The sequence below is a fragment of the Mirounga angustirostris genome, unplaced genomic scaffold (genome assembly GCF_029215605.1).
Source record: "Mirounga angustirostris isolate CCGP_5_RB_7025 unplaced genomic scaffold, mMirAng1.0.hap1 SCAF_1, whole genome shotgun sequence".
NCBI lineage: Eukaryota > Metazoa > Chordata > Mammalia > Carnivora > Phocidae > Mirounga > Mirounga angustirostris.
The window spans coordinates 121,593,196-121,612,815 of record NW_026991709.1 but is presented as its reverse complement, the minus strand read 5'-3'; the positions used below and the strand labels follow the sequence as shown (position 1 = coordinate 121,612,815).

Below are 19,620 nucleotides of genomic sequence, written 5' to 3'. Positions count from 1 at the left end.
TTTTCCACATCTAAATGCCCCTAAACATTAAAGAATCTCTCAAGACAAAAGAGGAACAAATTACCCTTATGACTATGATAGCACTATTACTAACAGCACCAAATCTTTCCTTTTGACTGCTGACTTTTTCTTCACCTTCTTTATCCTTTCCACACTTCTTTTCCCTCCTACACTCTTTTCCCTTATTTATGTTGTAGGTCTTCTGGTCACAAGATACTTGACCCAGAATTAAAATTATTGAAGATATCTGGTTTAGGAGCCAAATGTGTGAACATCTCAGTGTCTACTATGACTCATAAAAACCAAGTACTCTGTAAATAATGTCACACTTTTTTTTTAAGATTTTATTTATTTATCCGACAGAGAGAGACACAGCAGGAGACGGACCACAAGCAGGGGGAGTGGGAGAGGGAGAAGCAGGCTTCCTGCTGAGCAGGGAGCCCAATGCGGGGCTCAATCCCAGGACCCTGGATCATGACCTGAGCTGAAGGCAGATGCTTAATGACTGAGCCACCCAGGAGCCCCAGTGTCACACATTTTGAATGATCAAATGATATATATATATTGTTCTGATACCTCTTTTGAGAAAAGAATAATGTAACTGAAAATTCTTGAAAAGCGCTAAGAATGATATTTTCTAAAGTATGTGCTACAGAACACTAATGAAATGTTCATGAGATTAATGTTAAATAAACAGGAAATACTGTATGCTAAAGCCTCCTTATGAATAGTATTGTGAAGTCTCAGAATAATGAAATCATTAAATAATCTTTAACCCAACATTTCCCCAAATTATTTTACTAAAGAATCCTTTTAAGGATTTTTAAGATTTTTCACATATGTAGATGTAGTATTCTTTGGCACATACTTCAAGAAACACTGGGTCAAATATTTTGTTTACCTGTTTTTCAGTCATGAGTGTGTTTGATGATTTACTGGACTCCTAGGCTTTAGGGGCTGCTGGAGATATATCTTTTGTGAAATCAGAAGAAGTAGACTGGCAAGAAAAAATATTCACGTTGTCTAAATGAAAAAAGAAAAAGTGCAATAGGTGTTAAAGGAAATATTTAAAAGAACCTATAACTCTTAGGCAATTTAAGCCATTCCTGTGTCAAAACTTGTATGACTTCTTAGAAAGCTGATCTTAAGAATGATTAGAATAAACGCTATCTTAGTTCTCCTCTAGAAATAAAACATTATGGGTTTTACACACACACACACACACACACACACACGAACTATCTGTTTTAACTAAATGTGCAAAGCATGTGCTACTAATAAATAAACTGCTCTCTTTTGGAAACTGCTTCCTGAAAAACTAAAAAAACCATACCTGACCCAAAGTTACAGGCCAGTTTAACAATTCACTGGACTAACTCCAAGGGTAAATGCAATGCCACTTTCTTAGGTAGTCTTTATTTCTAAGTAGATCAGAAGCTAGCAAAAAGGATTCTGTGTGACTGGCAGACACAAAAATTTATATTCAGTCTACCCTACCATCACTTCTTCTTGTTATCTAAGACTCTATCATCCTACAGGAAAAAAATTTCTTGGATTGTTTGACATGTAGGTATAATTCCTCCTTTCAAGAGGCACAATCACACACATTCATTAGCATCATGAACTTTTAGATCTTTAGCAGACCTTGGATATTGTTTAATCCAAAATCCCTAGCTGTTCGTAGCTGGCAGAGAAACATATGGGAGAGCTGTAGCAATACAACAGGTACAACCATCTGACACCCAGAGAGGTGAAATGATCTTTTCAGGATTAATAAGAAAAGAAGTAGGTCTCCTGGCTGCCAGGTCAGTATTTCTTCGAAAGCATCCTTCTCCCCTTTTATGCTGCTTCAGATAGCGAAATCCAACTAAACAATTTACCAGTCACCCTTAAGTCTGGTCTATGGGGTATAGTCTTTCCACTTTATTTTCAGATAAACCTAATAACATGTTACAAATTCTCAAATTCTGCCACTTTTGTGCTTGGTATCATACTATTTCCCCTTTAAGCTTTGGTCTCTTTCAACAACTCAGTCACCCACAATGTTAATCCCTCCTGCTTTTACAAATCTTTCAGTTAGTTTTAACTTTTCATTAGAGAAATTTTCAGAAATACACAAAAATAGAGAAAGAGTATAATAAACCCATGAATATAGCTTCAGTGAAAGCCAGTATTTTTCCATTCTTATTTCTTCTTCACACTCTTATTTCAGTATATATCTCTAACAAATACAAATTTTTTAAACACAATTTCAATACCATTATCACACCAAATAAAATTAATAATTTCTTACTATCACTTAATACCTAGTCCAGGTTCAATTTTTCCCAAAATGTCTTTTTTATTTTTTTTCCAAATCAGGATCCAAACAATGTTCACATGTGGCACTCTAAAGTTTCTTTTAATCTACAGCAGTCCTATCCCCTTTTTGTTGAAAAAATAGGCCATCTGTCTTGCAAAACTCCCCCTATTTCAGATTTGTCTTACTGTATTCTTGTCTTTTAGCCTATTTCTCCATCCCCTATATTTCTTGTAAACTGGTTACATTTAGAGGCTTTATTAGATTCAGGTTCAGTATTTTCTGGCAAGAATACTTCAGAGGTGGTGCTGTGTTCATCCTACCATATTCACCATCAAGGGTCAATCAGCATTTTAAAGTGGGAAGAATACTCCCTTATAGACCAGACACAATGGTGGTAGATATCAATGTAAGATACTCCCCCAAAGAGTGTGGAGCCACATATTCTGACAACCTCCCTAACTACCACACTGGACCTCTTTCAAATCGTCAAAATGTCATCTCTCTCCAGATTCAAGGCCTGGCCACTCTTATCCTATTCTTCACTTAGTTAACTTATACTTGACCTTCAGATCCTGGCTCAGATTTCTTTCTTCAGGAAAAACTCCCCTAATCCCATGACCAGATCAAGTCCTCTTGTTATATGTTCCTGTAGCACTATAAAGAGTAAAGTATAGCAGTTTAGCATTCAGAGTCAGATAGCCTGAGTGACTACTAGCTTAACTATTTATTAAACTATATATGACATTGACAAACTCATTAACCTATTTGAGCACTGATTTCTTCATCTGTAAAAGAAAGAATACAGTAATACTTACACCTTATGGGTTAAATTAAGTCAGACAAGTAGAAAGTACTTAGAATGAGATACCTGGCATATAGAAACTTATAGATAAGTGGCAGTTGTTACATAAAAAGTATGCTAAACAAAACGGATCTTACCTAATCATAGCATCATGTATTAGCTTAGATGTTTTCTACAAATTACCCAGATAATGACCTCATACATCTGTTTTACAAAAATATGTCTAGGTAAGACTAAATTCCATGAGATAAGTAGTCTACTTTTGGTAATGGTGGAGTAGGCAGCTCTGTCTCCAAAGGGCAACAAAAAAAGCTGAATAAAGTACATTAAACTCAGGGTGCCTGGCTGGCTTATACGGTAGAGCATGCAGCTCTTTATCTCGGGGTCATGAGTTTGAGCTCCATGTTGGGGGTAGAGGTTACTTAAAACTAAAAAAAAAAAAAAAAAGACATTAAATTATTTTTCTTACAAGCATTAAAGGACTAACACAATAACGAGGAATTACCAGGCAAAAAATCGAGGAGATGAGAACCCACGTTTTCCCTAAAGGCATTTGGAAATCCAAAGAAAGAGCTGTGAAAATGCCGCACCCCACCCCCCCATTTAAAATTTTCCTGTAAGGACTACAATGCTCAGGGTAAGGGTTAACCAGAAGTAAACTATATGTCCCATTAACTGAAACCTGGTTTCCTCTCCTCTGAGTCATCCAATATCTCAAGAAGGTCTCAAATTAAACTTTCATGGGGCACCTGGTGGCTCTGTTGGCTAAGCATCTGCCTTCAGCTCAGGTCGTGATCTCAGGGTCCTGGGATCAAACCCCACTTTGGGCTCCCTGCTCAGTGGGGAGTCTGCTTCTCCCTCTCTTTGCCCCTCCCCTGCCCTGCTGTGCTTGCTCTCTCTCTAATAAATAAAACTTAAAAAAAAAAAAGTGCTTCCCTGCACCTGGCAGAAGCAAATGAAATCTTCTCTGGAAAAAGGCCTTAAATTATCCCCACCAAAAAACATTTCAAATACAACATCCAGCAAACAAAGATAACCAAGGCATACAGAGACAGAAATAACAGTCAAAAGAAACCAACTAAGAAAGGAGGACTTCTGGTATTGTAATTATTAGGCAGAGACAATAAAACAATTATGCTGACAATGTTCAAAGAAATAAAAATCAAAGCCTGAAACTTTTGGCAGAGAACTGTAAACTGAAAAAGAAACAAAACAGATTTGAAAAAGAATAAAAATTTAGAACAAAAAATTACAATAGCTGAAAGTAAGATCTCAAATCACAGGCTCAACAGCAGATTAGAAAGCAGAAGAGAAAATTAAATGAACAAATGAAGGGAAGGTAGAACAGACTCCATCTTTTTAGTTCTCTATGCTACATTCAGGAAAACACAGCAGACATTCTACTTCAAATGGAGAGGATACATGCATAACTGGCATCCAAGAAATAGAGAAAAAATGGAAAAGCAGGATTTGAAGACATAATGGCTAAGAAGTTTTGAGAGCCAATGAAAGACATAAATCCACCGATTCTAGAAGCCCAGCAAATGGCAAACAAAATAGGGAAAATAAAAATCACACCTAGGCACATCATATTAAAGTACAGAGAAATAAAGACAGAAAATCTTAAAAGCAATTACAAAAAAAAAAGATTATCTTCAAAGGAGTAACAGTTGAAATGTCAGCTAAATTCTTAGCAGTAATAATGGAAACTAACAGTGGACTAATATATACGATGTGCTGAAAGATCTGCCAATCTAAAATTCTAAATCTAGTGAAAATATCCACTAATAATAAGGGCATAAGACATTTTCAAACAAACAAAACAAATCTGACATCTATTCTATAAAAAATTCTAAAGGAGATGCTTCATGCAAAAGATTCCTTGATTAAAAAGGCATAAATGCAGAAAGGAATAAAGAGCAAAGAAATGAATACTGTAAAGAGACACTGACTACATAAAATAAGGTCTTGTGAAGATTTAAAAAGATAGCTAAGGGGCCCCTGGGTGGCTCAGTTGGTTAAGCATCTGCCTTTAGCTCAGGTCATGATCCCAGGGTCCTGGGATCGAGTCCCACATCAGACTCCCTGCTTGGCAGGAAGTCTACTTCTCTCTCTCCCTCTGCCCCTCCTCCCTGCTCGTGCTCTCTCTCTCTCTCTCGCTCTCTCAAATAAAGAAATAAAATCTTTAAAAAATAAATAAATAAAAATAAAATATAGCTAAAATGCACATAACAAAATGTATTAGCTGGGAGTAGGGTAGAGTAACAGTGTTCTAATTTTGTTTATAATTCAGGAGGAAGATAAAGGTATCTCTTAATATCAGTATTTTGCAAAATAAGGATGTTTAAGAATTTCTGGAATAGCCACTAAAGAACAGAACTCAAGTGTGTAATTTCCTAAAAGAAAAAAAAAAAAGGAGCCATGAGGATGAATAAAAATAAATCTAAAAGGAGAGAAACAAAGAACAAATAGAACAAAAGAAATATATATTTAAACTCACATCGGTAATTATATCAAATGTAAATAGATTAAATGCTCCAGTTAAGATTAAAAAAAAAAAAAGGTCAAACTACATGTTTTTAAAGGAAAAAAGACAACTAAAATATTAAAAAGCCATATAAAATATAAATATACAAAATGGTAAAAGTAAAAGAATAAAGAAAGGATTGATGGCATGGTTAGAGCAAAGTTTTTTAATAAAACAAAAGCAACTAGGTAACAAAGAAAAAAACCAAAGAACAGTATTTGCATCAAAACATAGTGACAAATTATTCCCCACAAACATCAAAATATAAGTAGGTGGGGATAAATCACTAAGAACTGCAATCTGTCAGCATCTGTGTAAGAAAACAAACAAAAAGCACCAGGCAGTATTTAAGTCATAAAAACAGGAGGATTCCCAAATCATTAGTATTCACTAATATTCACTATTGCACTAATATGATAACAGGTGAATCTGGAAGGGGTTTTGTCCTTGTGCCATAAGAAGGATTGCAGCTGCTAGAGTCCTATGAACACTCAAAACTGACATGCAAGAACTCCAAGACAGGGCCCACAGTTAGAAGAAACTTCTGGGAATGGAACCAAAATTGAGCAAGACAGAGACAAGAGAGAGGAAGGGAAAGTTGAGATCAAAGTGGATTGGGTAACAGATCCAGGAAATCTCAGAAAACAACCTGCCATATTTTTTAACACTACACAAAAGCAACAGAAGAGAGAAGTCTGAGAAATCAGAAAGACTTTCCTGAATTCTGTCCCATTGTAAAAGTTCAGAAGGAGAGGATTCTGGGAAGAATGCAGAGTAAAGAGTACCAGGAATTTGTCTCACCATGTAGACAACAATTACACTGGCAGATTCTGTCTCAAGTAACTATTTTAGAACTCTGTGGAGTCTACTGAGGTTTGCAAATTCCAGAGAAAACTAGAATGATAATTTGTGGTTAATTACAATTTTAGCTCTTAGCACAGTAACAAATACCCATTCCCACCCCCATTCCCACAACTGGCAGCTGTACACAGCATACCAGGAGCAGCTTACCCACAGTTTGTGTAGGGTGAGCAAAAGAACGCTTTGCTCCAAATATCAGGGTTCTGTGATCTGATCAGTGATTACTGCTTCTAACTTCAGAGAAGTAAAGAAGCTAAAGTGACTTCCAGGAATTTTAAAGGGCCATCATCCTTTTCTTCTCCCCTTCATTGTTCTGTCTTGCCCCTTTTGGGAGCCAGACATTAAAGACTACACAATTAAAAGCAAATGCACATTTGGGAAATTGAAAAGTCACGGCACATGCTGAGTGAAAAGTGCAGGCTGAAAAAAACCTGAGAAGACCTTAAGTTTACACCTCAGGTTGATTCTTGGCACAGAGACAGCCTATAACAATCAAAAACAAAAACAAAACCCAGCAAACCTTGGTGAAGAAGAAGAATCTGATTTTCAGAATTACCACATTATTAGATTCAAATGTCCAGTTTCCAACAAAAAAGTAACAAACATGCAAAGCATCAGGAAAGTATGGCCCATTCAAAGAGAAAAAAAAATCAACAGAAACAATCCATGGGAAGGAAAGGAAAAAAAAAAAAAAGGAAGACTTGATGGCAGATCTACTAGACAAAGACTTTTAAACAATCATCTTAAAGAAGTAAAGGAAGATGTGAAAACAAACAATATATGAACAAGATGGAAATATAAATAAAGAGATGAAAAACCTAAAAAGAAATAAAAAAGAAGGGCAACTGGGTAGCTCAGTCAGTTGAGCATCCAACTCTCGGTTTTGGATAAGGTCATGATCTCATGGTCATGGGATCAAGCCCCACATCAAGCTCCCCACTCAGTGGGTAGTCTGCTTGAAAGATTCTCTCCCTCTTCCCCTCCCCCCACTCTTACACTCTCCCTCTCTAAAATAAATAAATAAAAATCTTTAAAAAAAAATAGGGGAAGGAAAGAAAAATAAGATAAAAACAGAGAGGGAGGCAAACCATAATAGATTCTTAAGGATAGGAAATGAACCGAGGGTTCCGGGAGGGGAGGGGGGTAGGGGGATGGGGTAACTGGGTGATGCCAATGAAAAAGGGCACTTAATGTAATGAGCACAACTTGATGTATTGTAACTGATGAATCATTAAATTCTCCCCTGAAACTAATAATACACTATATGTTAACTAAAGTGAATTTAAATTAAAAAAAATTTTTTAAAGAAAAAAAATTTAAAAAAAGAATTATATAAGTTTATGTTTTGGGGCACACATGTATAAACATGTGATCGTGTAACATCAACAACTGAAAGAGGTGGGGATGGAACGTAAAGAGCGGAGTTTTTGCATGTTATTTAAATTAAGCTGTTATAAATTCAACTTAGAGTGTTATAATTTGAGAATGCTAAATGTAATCCTCATAACAACAAAGAAGACAGTGATAGAATATATACAAAAAGAAATAAAGGAATTAAAAGATTTCACTCAATAACATCAACAAAACACAAAAAGGCCAGTAATACAGAAAATAAGGAACAGAAAAGCTGTAAGACAATATAAAAAATAGCAAAATGACAGAAATAAGTCCTTACTTATCAGCAATTACTTTAAATGTAAATAGATTAAACTCTTGACAGATTGGCAGAATGGATAAAAATATGATCCAACTATATGCTATCTAAAACAGAGTCACTTCAGATCCAAAGACACAAAGAATTGAAAGTGAAAGGATGGTAGAAGATATTCCATGCAAATAAGAACCAAAAGAGAGCAAGGTGGCTATATTAATATCAGACAAAACAGACTTGAAATCAAAAGATATTACAAAAGATAAAGGACATTACATATTAATAAAAGGTTCAATACAGCAAGAAGAAATAACAATTATAAAAAGTATACACTTAGTAACAGACCATCAAGGCACATTCAGCAAAAGTTGACAGAATTGAAGGAAGAAATCGTTCTATAATAGTAGTTGGAGACTTTACTATGCCACTCTCAATAACAGAACAACCAGACAAAAGATAAGTAATGAAACAGGAATTGAAAATAAACCAGATCTAACAGATTTATAAAGAACACTCTACCCAACAAAAACACAAGACACAGCCTTCTCAAGTGTACTTGAGACATTTTCCAGGACAGAGCATATGTTAGGGCACAAATTAAGTCACAAAAGATTTTAAAAGATAGATCATACAAAGTATTTTCTCAGACCACAACAGGATAAAGTTAGAAATCAGTAACAGAAGGAAAATGGAAAACACAGAAATCTGCGATAATTAAGCAAAACACTCAACCAAACAATGGATCAAAGAAGAAATCACAAGGGAAATTAGAAAATACTTAGAGGGGCGCATGGGTGGCTCAATCAGTTAAGTGTCTGCTTTCAGCTCAGGTCACAATCTCAGGGTCCTGGGACTGAGCCCCAAGTCGGGGTCCCTGCTTAGCGGGGAGTCTGCTTCTCCCTCTGCCCCTCACCCCTGCTCATGCTCGTACTCTCTCTCTCTCAAATAAATGAAATCTTTAAAAAAAAAAAAAAAAGATAAAAGAAAAAGAAAATACTTAAAGATTAAGAAAAACAAAAATAGGGGCACCTGGCTGGCTCAGTCAAAACATGCGACTCTTGATCTCTCAGGGTCATGAGTATGAGCCCCACACTGTGTATAGAGATTACTTAAATAAAACTCAAAAACAAAAACAAAATAAAAAACACAACACACCAAAACTTATGGGACTCAGTGAAAGCAGTGCTAGGGGGAAATTTATAAACACTTACATTAAAAAGCAAGAACAGGGGCGCCTGGGTGATGCAGTCAGTTGAGCATCAGACTCAGTTTCAATTCAGGTCACGATCTGAGGGTTGTGAGACTGAGCCCCACGTTAGACTCCATGCTCACTGCAGAGTCTGTTTGAGATTCTCTCTCCCTCTGCCCCTCCCACTAATGCTCTCTCTAAAATAAATAAATCTTTTTAAAAAGTAAATAAATAGGGGGGCAGAGCAAGATGGCGGAGGAGTAGGAGACCTGGATTTCGTCTGGTCTCAGGAATTCAGCTGTACAGGGATCAAACCATTCTGAACACCTACGAACTCAGAAAGAGATTGAAGAAAAGAATAGCAACAACTCCCTGAACAGAAAAGTGACCACTCTCTGGAAGGTAGGACGTGTGGAGAAGTTAATCCGAGGTGATATTAGGGAGGATAGATGGCGGGGGAGGGGGCCTCCGTTGGCCACTTCTGGCAAGTGACAGAGCAGCGGAGCACCAAATCGGAACTTTTAGAAGTCTGCTCCGCTGAGGGACGTCGCTCCAGTGGCTAAGTGGGGGGTGGAACCCTCACTGGGACAGTGTGGTCTGAGAACCCTTGGGGTCACAGAAAGACCGGGGGTGCCTGAGTGCAGCAGAGCTCCCAGGTATCTGAGCAGGGAAGCCAGCTGCAGACACGGAGCCGAGGAGCAGGCTCTCAGCTTGGGGTTGCCATAAACTATGATCCGTGGCACAGTCGGGCCACTGTTCCTCCAGCAGGGACCCAACAAGCGGCAGATCTGGGGAGACTCCCCTTCTTCCCCCAGGAGGAGCGGCGTGGGAGCACACCACAGGGATCTGCTGGGTTTGGAGACTCCACATGGGGTCGGGTGCCAGAGATAGAAACGCTCGGTCACAGGCAAGGTGAGCACGGAGTGCGGTCAGAGACTGGGGAGATGGGTGTGATTGACTGCTTTTCTCTGGGAGTGCCCTGAGGAGCGGGGCCCCAAGTTCTCGGCTCCTCCAGGGTGGAGATTGGGAGGCTGCCATTTTCACTCTCGGCCTCCAAAGCTGTACGGAAAGCTTGCAGGGAACAAAAGCTCCCGAGAGCAAACCCGAGCAGATTACTTAGCCTGGAGCAGGCAAGGGTGGGGCAATTCCACCTCCAGCAAAGACATTTGGGAACCACGACGACAGGCCCCTCCCCCAGAGGACCAGCAAAAACAGCCAGCCAAGACCAAGTTTACCGATCAATGAGAACGGCAGAACTCCAGCACTAGGGGAATAATGCACATAGAATCCATGGTTTTTTTACCATGATTCTTTAGTCTTTCAAAGTTGTTTTTTTTTTTTTAACTTTTTTTTTTTTGAATTTTTTTTTTCCCTTTTTCAACTAACATCTTATCAATCCCCTTTTTAAAAAACATTTTTTTCATTTTTAGAGTCATATTCTATCCCTTCATAGTAGGTACCCTTATTTTGGGCATATATATATATGTTGTTCTCTCTTTAAAATTTTGAGATAGCTTCTTCTAACAGATCAAAATATACCCTAAATCTCTAGTGTATGGCTTTGTTCTAGTCTCCTGCCTGATCACATTCTCTCCCTTTTCTTTTTCTTTTTTTTTTTAAATCTTCTTCTTTCTTTTTTCAAACTTCTTATCAATTCCTTTTATAAAATTTTTTATAATTCCAAGGCGCCTGGGTGGCTCAGTTGGTTAAGCTACTGCCTTCGGCTCAGGTCATGATCCTGGAGTCCTGGGATCGAGTCCCGCATCGGGCTCCCTGCTCGGCAGGGAGTCTGCTTCTCCCTCTGACCTTCCTCCCTCTCATGCTCTCTGTCTCTCATTCTCTCTCTCTCAAATAAATAAATAAAATCTTTAAAAAAAAAATTTTTTTTAATAATTTCCATCTTTACAGTCATATTCCATCCCTTCATCATATCAACTCTTATTTTTGTACATATATAAATTTTTCTTTCTTTAAAATTTTGAGAGGCACTTTCTTCTAACAGACCAAAATACGCCCAAAATCTAGTGTGTGGCACTGATCTATGCACCAGCCTGATCACATTTGATCATATTCTGTTTTTTTTTGTTTTGTTCTGTTTTTGTTTCTTTTTATCTTTTTCTTTCTTTCCCTTTCTTTCCCCCTAGTTTCAGGTCTTTTCTGATTTGTTTAGAGTATATATTCTGGGGATGTTGTTATCCTGTTAGCATTTTGTTCTCTCATTCATCTATTCTCCTCTGGACAAAATGACAAGATGGAAAAAAATCACCTCAACAAAAAGAACAAGAGGTAGTACCGACTGCCAGGGACCTAATCAATACAGACATTAGTAAGATGTCAGAACTAGAGTTCAGAATCATCACTTTAAAGATACTAGCTGGGCTTGAAAAAAGCATGGAAGTTATTAGAGAAATCCTTTCTGGAGAAATAAAAGAACTAAAATCTAACCAAGTCGAAATCAAAAAGGCTATTAATGAGGGGCAATCAAAAATAGGGGCGCTAACTGCTAGGATAAATGAGGCAGAAGAGAGAATCAGTGATATAGAAGACCGAATGATGGAGAATAAAGAAGCTGAGAAAAAGATAGATAAACAACTACTGGATCACGAGGGCAGAATTCGAGAGATAAGCGATACCGTAAGACGAAACATTAGAATAATTGGGATCCCAGAAGAAGAAGAAAGAGAGAGAGGGGAAGAAGGTCTATTGGAGCAAATTATAGCAGAGAACTTCCCTAATTTGGGGAAGGAAACAGGCATCAAAATCCAGGAGGCACAGAGAACCCCTCTCAAAATCAATAAAAATAGGTCAACACCCCAACATCTAATAGTAAAACTTACGAGTCTCAGAGACAAAGAGAAAATCCTGAAAGCAGCTCAGGACAAGAGATCTGTAACCTACAATGGCAGAAACATTAGATTGGCAACAGACCTATCCAGAGACCTGGCAGGCCAGAAAGGACTGGCAGGATATATTCAGAGCACTAAATGAGAAAAATATGCAGCTAAGAATACTATATCCAGCGAAGCTGTCACTGAAAATAGAAGGAGAGATAAAAAGCTTCCAACAAACAAAAACTAAAGGAATTTGCAAACATGAAACCAGCCCTACAAGAAATATTGAAAGGGGTCCTCTAAGAAAAGAGAGAGCCTAAAAGTAACAAAGACCAGAAAGGAACACAGACAATATGGAGTAACAGTCACCTTACAAGCAATACAAAGGCACTAAATTCCTATCTTTCAATAGTTACCCTGAATGTAAATGGGCTAAATGCCCCAATCAAAAGACACAGGGTATCAGAATGGATAAAAAAACAGACCCATCAATATGCTGTCTGCAAGAGACTCATTTTAGACCCAAAGACAGCTCCAGATTCAAAATGAGGGGGTGGAAAACCATTTACCATGCTAATGGACACCAAAAGAAAGCTGGGGTGGCAATCCTTACATCAGACAAATTAGATTTTAAACCAAAGACTGTAATAAGAGATGAGGAAGGACACTATATCCTACTTAAAGGGTCTATCCAACAAGAAGATCTAACAATTGTAAATATCTATGCCCCTAACATGGGAGCAGCCAATTATATAAGGCAATTAATAACAAAAGCAAAGAAACACATTGACAACAATACAATAACAGTGGGGGACTTTAACACCCCCCTCACTGAAATGGACAGATCATCTAAGCAAAAGATCAACAAGGAAATAAAGACTTTAAATGACACACTGGACCAAATGGACTTCACAGACATATTCAGAACATTCCACCCCAAAGCAACGGAATACACATTCTTCTCTAGTGCCCATGGAACATTCTCCAGAATTGATCACATCCTAGGTCACAAATCAGGTCTCAACTGGTACCAAAAGATTGAGATCATTCCCTGCATATTTTCAGACCACAATGCTTTGAAACTAGAACTCAATCACAAGAGGAAAGTCGGAAAGAACTCAACTACATGGAGGCTAAAGAGCATCCTACTGAAGAATGAATGGGTCAACCAGGAAATTGAAGAATTAAAAAAATTCACGGAAACCAATGAAAATGAAAACACAACTGTTCAAAATCTTTGGGATGCAGCAAAGGCAGTCCTAAGAGGAAAGTATATAGCAATACAAGCCTTTCTCAAGAAACAAGAAAGGTCTCAAGTACACAACCTAACCCTACACCTAAAGGAGCTGGAGAAAGAACAGCAAATAAAGCCTAAACCCAGCAGGAGACGAGAAAAAATAAAGATCAGAGCAGAAATCAATGAAATAGAAACCACAAGAACAGCAAAACAGAACAACGAAACTAGGAGCTGGTTCTTTGAAAGAATTACAAGATTGATAAACCCCTGGCCAGACTTATCAAAAAGAAAAGAGAAATGATCCAAATCAACAAAATCACGAATGAAAGAGGAGAGATCACAAACAACACCAAAGAAATACAAACAATTATAAGAACATATTATGAGCAACCCAATGGCAGCAAATTAGATAACCTGGAAGAAATGGATGCATTCCTAGAGATGTATCAACTACCAAAACTGAACCAGGAAGAAATAGAAAACTTGAACAGACCTATAACCACTAAGGAAATTGAAGCAGTCATCAAAAATCTCCCAAGAAACAGAAGCCCAGGGCCAGATGGCCTCCCAGGGGAATTCTACCAAACATTTAAAGAGGAATTAATACCTATTCTTCTGAAACTGTTCCAAAAAATAGAAATGGAAGGAAAACTTCCAAACTCGTTTTATGAGGCCACCATTACCTTGATCCCCAAACCAGACAAAGACCCCATCAAAAAGGAGAATTACAGACCAATATCCTTGATGAACATGGATGCAAAAATTCTCACCAAAATACTAGCCAATAGGATCCAACAGTACATTAAAAGGATTATCCACCACGACCAAGTGGAATTTATCCCTGGGCTGCAGGGTTGGTTCAACATCCGCAAATCAATCAATGTGATACAATACATTAACAAAAGAAAGAACAAGAATCATATGATCCTCTCAATAGATGCAGAAAAAGCATTTGACAAAGTACAGCACCCTTTCTTGATCAAAACTCTTCAGAGTATAGGGATAGAGGGTACATACCTCAATATCATAAAAGTCATCTATGAAAAACCCACAGCAAATATCATTCTCAATGGGGAAAAACTGAGAGCTTTCCCCCTAAGGTCAGGAACACAGCAGGGATGTCCACTATCACCACTGCTATTCAACATAGTATCAGAAGTCCTAGCCACAGCAATCAGACAACAAAAAGAAATAAAAGGCATCCAAATTGGCAAAGAAGAAGTCAAACTCTCACTCTTTGCAGATGATAGGATACTTTATGTGGAAAACCCAAAAGACTCCACCCCAAAACTGCTAGAACTCATACAGGAATTCAGTAAAGTGGCAGGATATAAAATCAATGCACAGAAGTCAGTGGCATTCCTATACACCAACAACAAGACAGAAGAAAGAGAAATTAAGGAGTTGATCCCATTTACAATTGCACCCAAAACCATAAGATACCTAAGAATAAATCTAACCAAAGAGGCAAAGAATCTGTACTCAGAAAACTATAAAATACTCATGAAAGAAATTGAGGAAGACAAAGAAATGGACAAACGTTCCATGCTCATGGATTGGAAGAACAAATATTGTGAAGATGTCAATGCTACCTAGAGCAATCTACACATTCAAAGCAATACCCATCAAAATACCATCCACTTTTTTCAAAGAAATGGAACAAATAATCCTAAAATTTGTATGGAACCAGAAAAGACCCCAAATAGCCAGAGGAATGTTGAAAAAGAAAAGCAAAGCTGGTGGCATCACAATTTCGGACTTCAAGCTCGTCATATTACAAAGCTGTCATCATCAGGACAGTATGGTACTGGCACAAAAACAGACACATAGATCAATGGAACAGAATAGGGAGCCCAGAAATGGACCCTCAACTCTATGGTAAACTCATCTTTGACAAAGCAGGAAAGAATGTCCAATGGAAAAAAGACAGTCTCTTCAACAAATGGTGTTGGGAAAATTGGACAGCCACATGCAGAAGAATGGAACTGGACCATTTCCTTAGACCACACACAAAAATAGACTCAAAATGGATGAAAGACCTAAATGTGAGACAGGAGTCTATCAAAATCCTAAAGGAGAACACAGGCAGCAACCTCTTCGACCTCAGCCACAGCAACTTCTTCCTAGAAACATCGCCAAAGGCAAGGGAAGCAAGGGCAAAAATGAACTATTGGGACTTCATCAAGCTAAGAAGCTTTTGCACAGCAGAAGAAACAGTCAACAAAACCAAAAGACAACTGACAGAATGGGAGAAGATATTTGCAAATGACATATCAGATAAAGGGCTAGTATCCAAAATCTATAAAGAACTTACCAACTCAACACCCAAAGAACAAAGAACCCAATCAAGAAATGGGCAGAAGACATAAACAGACATTTTTCCAAAGAAGACATCCAAATGGCCAACAGACACATGAAAAAGTGCTCAACATCACTCGGCATCAGGGAAATCCATATCAAAACCTCAATGAGATACCACCTCACACCAGTCAGAATGGCTAAAATTAACAAGTCAGGAAACGACAGATGTTGGTGGGGATGCGGATAAAGGGGAACCCTCCTACACTGTTGGTGGGAATGCAAGCTGGTGCAGCCACTCTGGAAAACAGTATGGAGGTTCCTCAAAAAGTTGAAAATAGAGCTACCCTACGATCCAGCAATTGCACTACTGGGTATCTACCCCAAAGATACAAATGTAGTGATCTGAAGGGGTACGTGCACCCCAATGTTTATAGCAGCAATGTCCACAATAGCCCAAACTGTGGAAAGAGCCAAGATGTCCATCGACAGATGAATGGATAAAGAAGATATGGTGTGTGTGTACACACACACACACACACACACACACACACACACACTGGAATATTATGCAGCCATCAAAAGGAATGAGATCTTGCCATTTGCAATGATGTGGATGGAACTGGAGGGTGTTATGCTGAGCGAAATAAGTCAATCAGAGAAAGACATGTATTATATAACCTCACTGATAAGAGGAATTCTTTATCTCAGGAAACAAACTGAGGGTTGCTGGAGTGGGGGGTGGGGTGGGAGGGATGGGGTGGCTGGGTGATGGACACTGGGGAGGGTATGTGCTATGGTGAGTGCTGTGAATTGTGCAAGACAGTTGAATCACAGATCTGTACCTCTGAAACAAATAATGCAATATATGTTAAGGAAAAAAAAAAAGAAGATAGCAGGAGGGGAAGAAGGAAGGGGGGGAAATTGGAGGGGAGACGAACCATGAGAGACGATGGACTCTGAAAAACAAACTGAGGGTTCTAGAGGGGAGGGGGGTGGGAGGATAGGTTAGCCTGGTGATGGGTATTAAAGATGGCACGTTCTGCATGGAGCACTCGGTGTTATGCACAATGAATCATGGAACACTACAACAAAAACTAATGATGTTATGTATGGTGATTAACATAATAAAAAAATTTATTTTCAAAAAAAAAGGTAAATAAATAAAAAGAACATTTCAAATTAACAACCTAACTTTACAACTTAAGGAACTAGAAAAAGAACAAAAGCTAGCAAAAGAAAGGAAATAATAAGATAAGAGCAGAGATAAAGGAAATAAAGGAAAGCAATAGAGGGAAATCTGAAATAAAAAGTTATTTGAAAAAAATCAGAATAGACAAATCTTTAGCTAAATGGACAGAAAAAAAGGAAAGAAGACTCAAATTATTAAAATCAAAAATGAAAGTGGGGACATTAAAATAAAAATTTTAAGAGAGCAATACAAAGAAAGAGAAAACCTGAACAGACCTATAACTCACAAGAAGATTGAATTAGTGGAACTGATGGCTTCACTGAGGAGTCTACCATTTAAAGAACTAATACCAATTATTCTCTAACTTTTCCCAAACTTGAAGAGAAGAGAATACTTCCTATTTCATTCTTTAAGCCCAGCATTACTCTAATACCAAAGTCAGACAAAGATAATACAAGAAAACTAAAAACCAACATTCCTTATCAACAGTGATGCAAATATCCTCAACAAAATACTAGTAAACCAAATTCAGCAGCATATTAAGAGGATTATACACCACAATCAAACAGGAGTTATTCCTGGAATGTAAGAATAGCTCAACCTATGAAAAGCAATCAATGTAATGGACTACATTAATGGAATGAGGGATAAAAACCACATGATCTTCTCAACTGATACAGAAAAAGCATCTGACCAAATTGAACACCCTTTCATGATAAAAAAAACACTCAACAACCTAGGAAAAGAAAAAATCTACCTTGGGGCCCCTGGGTGGCTCAGTCAGTTGAGCATCCAACTCAACTCAGGTCATGATCTCAGGGTTGAGACTGAGCCCCCTGTCAGGCTCCACACTCAGTGGTTAGTCTACTTGACATTCTCTCCCTCTGCCCCTCCCCATACTTACACACACACACTCTCTCTGTCTAAAATAAATAAAATCTTTACAAAGAAAAAAACTACCTTAACATAATAAAAGCCACATATGAAAACATAAAGTGAACATCATACTTAATGGTGAAAGATTGAAAGTTTTTCCTCCAATATCAGAAACAAAGCAAGGATGTCCACATTCACCACTTCTATTTCATATAGTACTGGAAGGTCTAGCCAAAGCAATTAATCTAGAAAGGGAAATCTAGAAAAAGGCATCCAAATTGAAAAGGAAGAAGTAAAATTACCCATTTGAGGGTAATATAATCTTATATGCAGAACACCCTAAAGAGTCCACCAAAAAAACCAAAAACCTGTTAGAATAAATGAATTCAGCAAAGTACTAGGATATAAGGTCAACACACAAAAATCAGCTGCATGTCTATACACTAACAATAAAGGGAAATTAAGAACACAATTCCACTTAAAATAGCATCAAAAGAAATAAAATACTTAAATTTAATTAAGGAGGTCAAAGACCTGTACAATCAAAACTGCAAAATATTGATCAAAGAAATTAAAAAGACAAATAAATGGAAAAACATCCTATGCTCATGGATTGGAAGACTTAATGTTAAGATATCAATAGTGCCCAAAGCAGTCTACACAACCAATGCAATCCCCATCAAAATCCCAATGACATTTTTTGAAGAAATAAAAATCATTCTAGTCTCAAGGGACCACACACATGGCCAAGACAGTCTTGAAAAAGAACAAACCTGGAGGACTTACACTTCCTGATTTCAAAACTCACTGTAAAGCTACAGAAATCAAAAGTGTGATACTGGCATCAAGACAGACATATAAACCAATGGGAGTATAATAGAGAAGCCAGAAATAATCCCCCACATATACTGTCAAAACTTTGCTGTTGTTGTTGTTGTTAAGATTTATTTCTTTATTTTAGAGAAAGAGTGAGAGCAAGTGTGGGGAGGGGCAGAGGGAGAGAATCCTGAAGCAGACTGACTCCCTGCTGAGCAGGAAGCTCAACATAGGGCTGGGTCTCAGAACCCAGGAGATCATGACCCATGATCATGTGAAATCTGTGCCAAAACCAAGAGCTGGAGGCTTAACCTACTGAGCCACCCAGGCACCCCGAAAAGATTTTCAACAAAAATGCCAAAATCATTCAATGGAGAAAGTAGTGTCTTCAACAAATGGTTCTGGGAAAACTGGACATCCACATGCAAAAGAATGAAGTTGGACCCTTACCTAACACCATATACAATATTAACTAAAAATGGATCAAAGACCTAAACATAAGAGCTGAAACCATAAAACTCTTAGAAGAAAATATAGGGTAAAAGTTCCATGACACTGGATTTGGCTGTGATTTCTTGGATATGACACAAAAGGCACAGGAAACAAAAGAAAAAACAAACTGGACTTCACAAAAATTAAAACTTCGGTGCATCAAAAGATACTATCAAAAGAGTAAAAAGGCAATCCACTGAATGGGAGAAAATATTGCAAATCATATATGTGCTAAGGAATTAATATCCATAATATACGGAGAACTCCTAACACTGAATAAAAAAAAAATCTGACTAAAAAATGGACAAAGAACTTGACATACAAATGGCCAATAAACACCTGAAAAGATATTCAACTTCACTACCTATTAGATAAATGCAAATCAAAACTACGATGAGATACCACCTCACATCCATTAGGCTACTCTCAAAAAAACAAAGAAGTACCACGTATTGGCAAGAATGTGGAGAAACTAGAACCTTTGTGCACTATTGGCGAGAATGTAAAATGGTACAGCCACTGTGAAAAACAGTATGGTAGTTCTTC

At 37.8% G+C, this 19,620-nt stretch overlaps 1 protein-coding gene across 10 annotated transcripts in view; it reads right to left on the bottom strand.

Annotated features, from left to right (window-relative positions):
* CEP70 (centrosomal protein 70) overlaps positions 1–19,620 on the bottom strand; it is a 107,708-nt gene that overhangs the window by 60,377 nt on the left and 27,711 nt on the right. For 4 of the 10 annotated variants that reach the window (XM_054504391.2, XM_064587239.1, XM_064587263.1 and 1 more), the window contains one exon: positions 902–1,023. The exons of 3 other annotated variants lie outside the window; for them this stretch is intronic. In XM_054504391.2, coding sequence (XP_054360366.1) covers positions 902–916 — 15 coding nt within the window. In that variant the 5' untranslated portion in view covers positions 917–1,023. Of the gene's footprint in view, positions 1–901; positions 1,024–2,865; positions 2,957–19,620 lie in introns of all 10 variants that reach the window. 3 more of the 10 variants (XM_064587264.1, XM_045903677.3, XM_054504390.2) reach the window with 1 other exon arrangement.